Genomic DNA, 11359 nt, shown 5'->3' with positions numbered 1-11359 from the left:
GTTGCCTCTGCTGCCCAGGTATTGGAATATATGTTGTGTGCTAAAACATGCTATTATAATTTTATTATTTATTTATTTATGTCTATTTATATTTATGAAATTCTTTATGTGTGGAAGTTGGTCATGTATGTCACAGCTTTTGTGTAAATATCAGAGAACACATATGGGTGTTTATCTTTTACAGTTAGCATGTTTGAGCCAGGGTCTCTAGGTTGCCATGAGACATAAATAGAGTTTTCAGGATTTACTCTGTCTCCATTTTATCTGGCATCAAAAGCATTGGATTATAGGCATGTACTGTAGCAACTGTCTTGCGAATGCAAAAGTGAAGAGATAGTTGGCATTTTTTGTTTTATTTATTTATTTATTCATTTATTTTTCAACACAGTGTTTCTCTGTTGAACTAGCTCTTGTTGACCAGGCTGGTCTCAAACTTACAGAAATCCCTGCCCTCTGCTTCCTGAGTGCTGGGATTAAAGGTGTGTGACACCAGCCCAAGCAGTTAAGGGATACTTTTAAGGTGGGTTCTTTATCTGTTAAACCATTCTCACTACCCCTGGATGTTAAGGGATAGTTGTAAGGTAATTACTTTATGTAGTAAACCATTCTCAGTGTTCTAAAGATTTTAAATAGAAATTTTTGGAGTGAGTCTGTTTTGAAACACAGTGTCTTTGTAAAGCTTGTCTGACATAGAACTCATTATGCAGTAGGCCTGTGATTTAAAGAGATCATCTGTTCTGCTCATATGAAAAAATATCAGTAAAAAAGATTTTTATCTTGGATTTCCTAAAGATATTATGAGAAAAATTGAATTTTCAGTGAGTGTGATCTTGAGAGACAAAACCACATTTAAGAATTGATACAAAGACAAGTGACACTTTTTGTAACATTCTAAGTTATATTTCATTGAGTTCTTATAGAATCTTCTCTCTCTCTTCCCCCTCTCTTCTTCTTTCTCTCTCTCTATCTTTTTCCCACTTTCTTTCTCTCTTTATGTCTTTCCCCATGTGTACATCTCACTCTCTACACCTATTAGTCTCTGTCTCTTTCTGTTTCTCTTCTTGTGTGCTGTGTGTTCTAGGGATTGCAAAGCCTCAAACATGGAGCTTCTCTAGTCCATGACTGTCCAGAATATTGTTAAAAACAGAAGTAGAGTTTTCTGAATTCATTTCCTTAAATGTGATTGATTATTTGATATTCCTTTTTTTTCTCTTTTTGAAAATAGTGAGCAGTTACTCTCCGTTTTCATGTAATTTATACTGAAGCTACTGTAAACATTTTAAATGTTGGAATTTTAAAATGGTATAGAATTTCTAATTTGAAAGCATTTTATATTATCATTAACATGTGACTTTGAGATCCATGGAGACAAACATCTTGTTTTTAAGGGTTACTTTAAAATTATTAATCATGTGAATATTTCCCCTAAAGTTACTTTGAATCTATTTATTTTATCCATTTAAAAGAAAGGAGACTAATTCACTTTCTTGGTTGCTACTCAAAATAAAATACCTGAAAATTAATTCATGGACATCTATAAGGCCTCCTACAGATACACTTTTCATAGAGATGTTTGAAATACAAGTTTGAGTATTACTCTGTGTCCATATCCTTGTCTTGCTGTGGCGCTCTAGGCAGATCCTGAGTTCATTCCTTTTTGAATATTGGGTGATCTTGGCCTCTTAAGTAAGCTCATGTTTTAGAAGATTTCATGAAAAATTTAGCTAGAGTTCATTTGTGTTATATTTTGGCTCCAAATCTTTGTTAATCTCTACAGGTTACACAAAAGTGAATAAGGCTGAGTTTAAGATTATTGTGCTGATGACTTAGACAAAATATTGTCTTTGTTCATAGTTTTTATTGTTGACTCTTTCAGGTCTGCAGTGAAAAGGACACAATAAGGAAGATATGAAAATCTCTGTTTTCTTAAGAAAGGAGCACTAATAGTTTCTTTTAACACTACATTGATGGAAAAGAGACTGTAATTTTCAAAATTAAAACACAATTAAAGAAAAGGCACAGTGTTGCTCTGCAGCAGTCCCAGGGCTTCTGGCCCCTCCGCAAACCTCTCGCCCTCTATAGGATGCAGGCCGCGCAGACAGCAGGGGCAGCCATGTTTCTGCCACGTAGCATCGAGGCCGACCACAAGGACCTCATCCATGATGTGTCTTTCGACTTTCACGGGCACCGGATGGCCACCTGCTCCAGCGATCAGAGTATCAAAGTCTGGGATAAAAGTGAAAGCGGGGATTGGCATTGTACTGCTAGTTGGAAGACACATAGTGGATCTGTATGGCATGTGACATGGGCTCATCCTGAATTTGGACAAGTTTTGGCTTCCTGTTCTGTTGACCGAACAGCAGCTGTTTGGGAAGAAGTAGTAGGAGAATCAAACGATAAACTTCGAGGCCAGAGTCACTGGGTGAAGAGGACAACTCTACTGGACAGTAGAACATCTGCTACTGATGTGAAATTTGCTCCTAAACATATGGGTCTGATGTTAGCAACCTGTTCAGGAGATGGCATAGTAAGAATATATGAGGCCCCAGATGTTATGAATCTCAGACAGTGGTCTCTACAGCACGAGATCTCATGTAAGCTGAGCTGTAGCTGTATTTCTTGGAACCTTTCCATCTCTCCTGCTCATTACCCCATGACCGCAGTGGGAAGTAATGACAGCAGTCGAAAAGCAATGACCATGTTTCAGATTTTTGAGTACAATGAAAACACTAAGAAATACTCAAAAGCAGAAATTCTTATGACAGTAACAGATCCTGTTCATGATATTGCCTTTGCTCCAAATTTGGGGAGATCTTTCCACATCCTGGCAATAGCCACCAAAGATGTAAGAATTTTCAAATTAAAACCTGTGAGGAAAGAACTTACTTCTTCTGGTGGTCCCACAAAACTTGAAATCCATATGGTGGCTCAGTTTGCTAATCACAACTCTCAGGTCTGGAGGGTGAGTTGGAACATAACAGGAACAGTGCTAGCATCCGCAGGAGATGACGGCTGTGTAAGGTTGTGGAAAGCTAATTATATGCACAATTGGAAGTGTACTGGTATTTTGAATTGTAAAGGAAGCCAAGTAAATGGGAGTTCTCAGCTGGGAAACTCAAATACTTCACTAAGCACAAATAATCCAAATCTTCAAAATTCATTACATGGATCTTCTGCTGGCAGAAAGCATAACTGAGTCAAGCTACTTGGAGTAACTATGCTGTTTTGCTGTTTGTTTCATGCACAGTAGGAATGGATCTCGAGTTCTTTTCCCCTTCCCCAGTGAAGTTTGATCTCTCCCAAGATGAACCAGCAGCCTGATCACTACTAAACACAGTCAAAAAGGCCTTTAAATTTACAGTGTATATAATTTTTTATACTAGTCAGTTTAATGACACTATAAATGGAGGACATTTTGTTGAGACATCATTACCAAAACAATTTTTTTACTGTTCTGAAGACTAACTTTGTTTAAAAACTGAAGAGTTTGCTACTATCCTCATAATTAAACTGTTGGGAAGAGGGAAAATATAGCTTTATTCTAATTTGGAGAAAAAAAAAGAGAACGGGGCCTGTTCTTCATTGAAAGCCTAGGAAGGTAGCCCAAGTTTATGACTCTATTCAGCAATGCCCTTACCTTACTGAAGGAGTAGGCAATGTAATTCCTTGTCTCAAGAGCAACATTATTCAAAAACTGGCAAGTTTGATTCAAGGTTGGTAGGGGCCACAAAATCATGGCAGATTCAGTAAATTTTTAAGTGACTTTGCAAACAATAAAGATGCAAAATATAAAGATGATGGATTTTTGTTCTGTGGTCAGTTCTTCACTATAGTACACATCTATGTTTTGGACAATGAAAGCCCAAGTGCAGAGTCTGTGAGAGTTCATTGCATGAAGCAGTGAAGATGAAGCTGAGTTGGCATTTGAGACCACAGGATGTTGAGATACCCATGTTATGAGACATCTGTCATGGAGACTTTCATATCAGGAATTAGCAAACATGTGAGATAGATAAGAACTGAAATCTGGGGATTGTCTCATATTTTGATCATATTTTTGTAATGAAGCTTGGGTGGCATCAGAGAGTAGAGCTACCAGTTATCTGGTTTGGAAAACTAGATAGATTGGAGACTGGAATTAGTAAGGAGTGGCTGAGAGAGGATCTTTCTCTGTTTTAGATTGAGAAATGGAAGAAGTAGGAGTCACTAAAGGCTGCTCAACTGGTTCTCTGATCTTTCAGGTTCTTACCCCCATATCTAAATTCTGAAGTTTTCTTAATAAAGATTATTCATGCCGGGTGGTGGTGGTGCATTTCTTTAATACCAGCACTTGGGAAGCAGTGGTAGGTAGATCTTTGTGAGTTTGAAACCAGTCTGGTTTACCAGAGCTGTTTCCAAGAGAGCCTCCAATGCCACAGAGAAACCTTGCCTCAAAAACCAAAACAAAATAATAGATTACTTATATTAACACTTTATGAGGTTCCTTAAAAGATATGCTCAGTAAACTAAAAGGAATAATTAAGACTTCCAGAGATAGATAAAATAATCAATTATTAACTCTATATTATTTAAATTCTACTGAAATGTAAACAGCAGCTTTGGGAGATTTTAGATTAAAAAAAGAAATTTCAAATTAAAGCAGCCTATATGCTTTAGAGATACTTTGACCTTGGAATAAAAACCAAGATATGTGTTACATCAAGGAAGAGGTTTTGCTTTTGTTTTCACAGGAGGGTTGGTGGGAACCCAGTGACCATTGAAAAGGATAAAGATTACATTCAAACACTAAAAGATTTCTTGAAACAGACAGTAGTTCATCAGACAGCATTACCATTCAATCTAAACTAATTAATGAGACTAACAGAGGTTTTTCATTGGATTAAATATAGCTTGCCAAAACTAGAAATCTGCAAAGGTATGTTGAGGCAGGTTTTATTTTGTCTTTCGAAAGCATAATATTCTCCATAGAAGGAATGTAAAGACCACTGATGTCGTGGAGTTTTAGAACTGTGTCTGCAAGTCACAGGTATGTGTGTCACTGTGTTCTGCTTTTCTGGGACAGTTTTGGATGTAGTAGTGGTAAAACTATCATATTTTTACATGTCTAAAAGACATTTATTTACTATGCTCATTACAATCAGGGTTCTGATGCATATATGTGTTTGACCATTAATTCCAAAAATATAGTAGAATGCTTTGGAATTAGTGATGGTATGGCCTATATTTAGGCACATGAAAAATCGGAAAAAAAAGTTTAAAATGTACAAGTCATTGAAAGCAAAGTTGTTAAAACAAGCTTCTTAAAAAATATAACTGGGCTTAAAAAAGTTCCTCACTAGCCTCTCTGTCCAATTTGAGGATAATCAACAATGTGTTAATTATTCCCAAATTGTGTGAAAAGAAAGCTGAATACTTCATGTAATTTATCATGGGGCCTTAGGTGTGCCCCAACAAAAATTTCATAGTTTATAAATTCTGGTTTGAAAACAAACTTAAAATATAGTCTTTCTCGGTAGGATGGGTTCATTGTTTACTCACACAAAAGGACATATCATACTTCCTTGTGAACCTTCATGCATATGACCTGTGCTAGTCTGAATGTAATTGCATCCCATAAGCTCATAGGAAATGACACTCTTATGAGGTTGGTTTGTTGCTGTAGGTATGGACTTATTGAAGCAAAAATGTCACTGGGTTGGTGTATACTGACATCTCATATATGACCAAGCCATGAACAGTGTCCCAGACCACTTCCCATTGAGAGTGGTCAATATGTGTAATGCCCAGCTGCTTCTACACTGCCATGTCTGCCTGCATTCTACCATGTGGCAACATGATGATACTTGATAAAACCTCTGAAAATCTAAGCCACCCAATCAAATGTTTTTTCCTTTAAAAATTAGCAATAGCCATAGTGTAGTGGTCCACGCCTTTAATAGCAGGAACCAGGATGCAGAGGCAGGTGGATCTCTGTGAGTTTGAGACCATCCTGGTCTACAAGAGCTAGTTCCAGGAAGCCTCCAAAGCCACAGGGAAAACATGTTTTAAAAAGTAAAATAAATATTAGCCGTGTACATGGTGTCTCTTCACAGCTATACAAACAAAAACTTGGTCAATACATGATTCATTAACCTTTATAGAGGAGATTTGAGAAACCCTGACAAATTTTCCATTATACAAGATCATATTATACATAGGCTTGTGAACTTGCTCATCATATGTTATTAGTAGAAAACCTAGTATTCAATTATAGCCATTCTTTATTTCTATTTTTTGTGGGACTCCTAACAGTGGGAGGAGGAGTTGCCTTTTTTCTTTTTTTGTATTTGAATTAGAATCAAGACTGTTTTACACGTCAATCCTAGTTCCCTCTCCCTCTCCTCCACCCCTACAACTCCCCCCAACTAAAATCCTATATATCATATACACTTTCTGCTCTTCCAGCAGGATGAAGCCTTCCATAGGGTGTCATCACAGTCTGCTGTGTCCTTTGGGATAGGGCCTAGGCCCACCCCTGTGTGTCTTGATTCAGGGAGTATCCCTCTATGTGGAATGGGCTCCCAAATTCTACACCTATGCTAGGAATAGGTACGGAACTACTACTGGAGGTCCGGTCGATTTATGAGGTTTCCTCGATGAAACCCATGTTCCTGGGGTTTGGATCAGTCCCATGCTGGTATCCCAGCTATCAGTCTGGGGAGCAAGAGTTCCCTGCAGTTCAGGTCAGCTGTTTCTGTGCGTTTCACCAGTCTGGTCTGGCCCCCTTTGCTCATCACTCATCCTTCTCTGTAACTGGATTCCAGTTCAGTTCAGTGATTACTTGTGGGTGTCTGCTTCTATTTCCATCAGCTGCTGGATGAGGGCTATTGGGTGGCATATAAGTCAGTCATCAATCTCAATATCAGGAGAGGCATTAAGGTAGCCTCTCCTTTTTTGCTTAGATTGTTAGCTGGTGTCATCTTTGTAGATCTTCAGACATTTCCCTAGTGCATGATTTCTCTTTCATGTAACATACAATAACAGCTCTTTAACTCATTAACCCCCGCCCCAACACCCTCAGAGCCTGGAACCCAGCCCCTTGGCCACACTGGGCTCTCTTCTTCTCTCCTGGCTTGTCCCGGTCCCTGCCTGCCTCCACCACTGTAGTAGCACCCGATCCATCCATCCATTCAAACATTTATTTATTTATTCATTCATTTATTCGTCCGTTTATTCATTCATGGACTCCCAGGTAGAAGCCCACACGCACTTGGGCAAGCTCATGAATTATCTTCCCACAGCCACCATGCTTGAATCCTGGCCATTCCTAAACTGCAACACTGACTGCTGCCTCCTGGCTGCGGCCTCCATTCAATTCAGTCTATCACTCAGGTCTGTCAGTCACTGATTCACTTGATCATTTGCCTGCAAAGCCAGCTGGGTCAGCCAACAGTTCCTAGAGACTTTTCCGACTCCCCACAGAGACCTCGCTTGGGACTACATTTCCCAGCCTGCCCTGCTCTCCTGAGCCACCACTTTTGGCCGTCAACCTCTTGGATTCCGTCCCAGGATGTCAGAAGCCTTAGGACACTGTTAGAATTCTTTCTTGTGATTTTGTTTCCCGGGATTGAAGACATGGGGAGGGGAAGGAGGGGAGGATAGTGTAATGAAGAAAGGGTGGCTGTGAATCTCCATCCCTGTGCTGTGTCTCCCACTTGAACTTTTTATAATTCATTTTGATTTGGTCTGATTTAGATTGCTGCATCCTCAGAGAGGCTCTTTGGTGTGTAGAAACTTTTCAATTATATCCTAGAGGGCAAAGGGAAGTTGCTATGGAGACTAGGAAGATATCAGGCTCTGCCATCTGAGCCAGGGGCGAGTGCTATTGAAATGCAAATCGCTGTAGAGGTAGTAAAGATTCTTTTCTTGTGTGGGAGGCGTGGTCAGGAGCCACAATACTGTGACTTAAGCACAATCTAAACCTATGGGAGGTGTTCTTGTCACTCAAGGCTCACTAAGCAATCAATCCCCCCCAAGCAAACTGCCAGTCAGAAGAGGTTCAGGGCTCTTCCTGTCACCAGGCTCCAGGCTTGACTTTGAAGAGGAGACAGTGGTTTTGTTTGCTGTGGTGCAGTTGCTGCTACAGGGAGCTCAGCTGAGAGCTTCATTGATCTGGGAAACCACAAAATGGTGAGCTAGGGGATGCTGTCTACAGATTGGGAAGAACAGATGGTGAGGTGTGGCAGACAGTGTGGTGAGCCCTCCCTGTATCGATGGGGAGAGTGTGTTCAGATTCCCTGTCTTGGGAAATACCTTTCTGCCCATGAAAATTGTGTGACCTGGGGGGAGGTCTCTCACTATCTTTGCTCTATGGGGTTAATTTGATCAGAGTATTGTGAGCAGCAAGCTGGATATAGGAGCAAGTTTCTAGTCAACTTAAACAATGTTGTTTTTTTTTTTCATTTTTCTTTTTGGATTTTTGGAGGCAGGGTTTCTCTGTGTAGCTTTGGAGGCTATCCTGGCACTCACTCTGTTGACCAGCCTGACTTGGAACTCACAGAGATCCACCCGTCTATGTCTCCCAAGTGCTAATATTAAAGGCAAGTGCCACCGCTAACTAGTGAGCTTTCAAATCTGTTGAGATTTGAATGAAACATGAGCCAGAGTATATTTCTGTTGGTACATGTGATAACCTGGAGAGTGGCTTTTGTTCTCTGTGATTCCCAGGATGGATTTCCTGGGTAATGGGAGACTCTGCAGCCCTGTCATGTGAGGATATATTTCTTGCAGTGTCACTGTCAAATGTTCACATGTGGGAACTGCTTTTGTTTGCAGTGGGTAGATAGATTAGAGAACTGAAAGTCTGGTTTCTAGTAGTTCTGAATATTACATTCCATTTTCAGGTTTGTATTATAAATATTTCAAATACTTTAGGAACTTGTACAAAAATGGTGATGTGGATTGTCTTTCATGAATAGATGATTAAACTGCTTGCAACAAAGCACAATGATGTCATTCAGTGAAGTTTAGTTCTAGGGGAGAAAAGGAGTTTCTGATATGTAGAGATTTCTCAAGTGTGCATGGTGCTGACCAGGTAGATTGGGAAGATTCCATGTTATGTGCCATAGGCCATTAAATCATATTTAATACAATTTTTCTTTTTCGTTGCTGTTTTTGTTTTGGGGAGTATTTCTTTTTTATTTAAATTAGAAAAAATGCTTGTTTTACATGTCAATCACAGTTTCCTACCCCCCCAAACCCCCACCCCGCTCCTCCACTGCTTCTCACTTTCCCCCCATTAAATCCCCTTTCTGCTTCCCTGGGAATTTTAGTGATCTTCAAAGTCCATCATATCATGTGGTGAATGTCCTAGGCTGTCTTTGTGTTTCTAAGCTGAGTGTTGCTTTATGTGTAATGGGTTCCCAGAGTAATTTCATATATGAGTGATAAATACTAATCTACTACCAAAGCCTCCATAGATCGCCCAGGTCTCATAACTGACACCCATTCTAGGGGGCACAGATCAACCCTATGCTGGTTTCCCATCTACAAGTCTGGGGTCCATGAGCCCTACCTTGTTCAGGTCAGCTGTTTCTGTGTGTTTCTCCAGCTTGGTCTTGACCCATTTGCTTATCACCCCTCCCTATCTGAAACTAGATTCCAGGAGTTCATCTCAGTGTTAACCAGTGTGTATCAGCTACTGGATGAACACTCTAGGATGGCATATAAGGCAGTCATCAATCTCATTATTGGCGAAGGGCATTTAAGGTAACTATTCAACTATTGCTTAGATTGCTACTTGGTGTCATCCTTGTAGATCTCTGGACATTTCCCTAGTGCCAGATTTATCTTGAATACTATAATGGCTCTGTCTATTAAGGTATCTCTTTCCTTGCTCTCCTCTATTCTTCCCCTGACTACATCTTCCTTTTTCTCCCCTCCTCTTCTCCCCTTCTCTTCTCCTAACTCCCTCTCCCCTCTCCCCATGCTCCCACTTAGCTCAGGAGATCTTATCCATTTCCAATTATCTGTGTGACATGCATATCTCTCTTAGGATTTTCCTTGTTTCCCCTCTTCTCTGGTGGTTTTGATTGTAGGCTGGAAATCCTTTGTTCCATGTAGAATCCCATATATATGTGAATACATATGGTGTTTGTCTTTTTGTCACTGGGTTACCTCACTCAGAATGCTTTCTTCTACTTCCTTCCTTTTGCCTGTGAATTGTAGTATTCCATTGTCTTTTTTTCCACTGAGTAGCACGCCATTGTGCAAATGTCCTATATATTCTCTATCCATTATTTAGTTTAGGGGCATCTAGGATGCTACCAGTTTCAGTCTATTAAAAATAATGATGCTATGAACATAGTTGAACAGATGTTTTTGTTGTGTGAATGTTCATATTTGGCTATATGCCTATGGGTTGAATTGCTGGATCTTGTGCTAGACTGATTCCAATTTTCCTGGGGAACCACAGTACTTATTTCCAAAGTGGCAGTACAAGTTTTCACTTCCACCAGCAGTGGAGGAATGTTCTTTCTCCAATTCTCATTATTATAATCTGTCATTGTTGTTTAATTTTAGCTATTTTTACAAGAGCACTACGCTACCTCAGAGTTGTTTTGATTTATGTTTCCCTGATTGTTAAGTATATTGAGCACTTTCTTATGTGTTTTAACCCTTTTAGATTTCTCTATTGGGAAGTCTCTATTTAATTCCTTATTCCACTTTTTACTTGTATTCTCTGGTGTTTTTGTAATGAGCTTTTGAGTTCTTTGTATAATTTGGAAATCAGCCTTGTGTCAAATGTAGGGTTGATGAACATATTTTCTCATTCTGTGGGGCTGCCTTTTTGTCTTGTTGCCTGTGTCATTTGCCTTACAGAAACTTCTCAATTTCAGGAGATCCCATTTAGTAATTGTGGATCTCAGTGTTAGTGATACTGTTGTTATGTTCAAGTAGTAATCTACTGTACAAATTCTATGAGGGTACCTACTACTTACTTGTCTAAGTTGTTCAGTGTGGCTGGATTTATGTTGAAGTCTTAGATCCATTTGCTATCCTTTGGATATTTTTGTTTGGTTTGTTTTGTGTTGCTTTTTTGTTTTGTTTTTCTGAGACAGGGTTTCTTTGTATTGCTTTGAAGCCTTTCCTATACTCTAGTCTGCCTTTGAACTCACAGCTATCCCCCTGCCACTGCCTCCTTAGTGCTGGGATTAAAGGGGCACACAACCAATGTCCAGCTTTCTGATCCATTTCGACTTAAGTTTCGTGCATGGTGATAGCTATGTTTATGTCAGCAGTCTTTTAAACGCCACCTTCCAGTTGTGCCAGCACTATGTCTTGAAGATGTTTTCTCATATCCATTGTATAATTTTGTCTT

The 11359-nt window shown here is 39.6% G+C and overlaps 1 protein-coding gene across 1 annotated transcript; it reads left to right on the top strand.

The window, feature by feature from the left end:
• Nucleotides 1–1971: 1971 nt before the first annotated feature.
• Nucleotides 1972–3365, top strand: LOC113837910 (nucleoporin SEH1-like). Its single transcript, XM_027433732.2, has one exon. It carries the CDS (start codon nt 2084–2086, stop codon nt 3194–3196), a length of 1113 nt encoding a protein of 370 aa, XP_027289533.1. The 5' UTR covers nt 1972–2083; the 3' UTR covers nt 3197–3365.
• The last annotated feature ends 7994 nt before the right edge of the window (nt 3366–11359 follow it).

The sequence above is a fragment of the Cricetulus griseus genome, unplaced genomic scaffold (genome assembly GCF_003668045.3).
Source record: "Cricetulus griseus strain 17A/GY unplaced genomic scaffold, alternate assembly CriGri-PICRH-1.0 unplaced_scaffold_16, whole genome shotgun sequence".
Taxonomy (NCBI): domain Eukaryota; kingdom Metazoa; phylum Chordata; class Mammalia; order Rodentia; family Cricetidae; genus Cricetulus; species Cricetulus griseus.
The sequence above is the reverse complement of the archived record's forward strand: the minus strand, read 5'-3'. Positions and strand labels throughout refer to the sequence as shown.

Coding starts and splice junctions, on each gene's coding strand:
- LOC113837910 (XM_027433732.2), top strand. CDS start 2,084: ATGCAGGCCGCGCAGACAGCAGGGGCAGCCATGTTTCTGCCACGTAGC.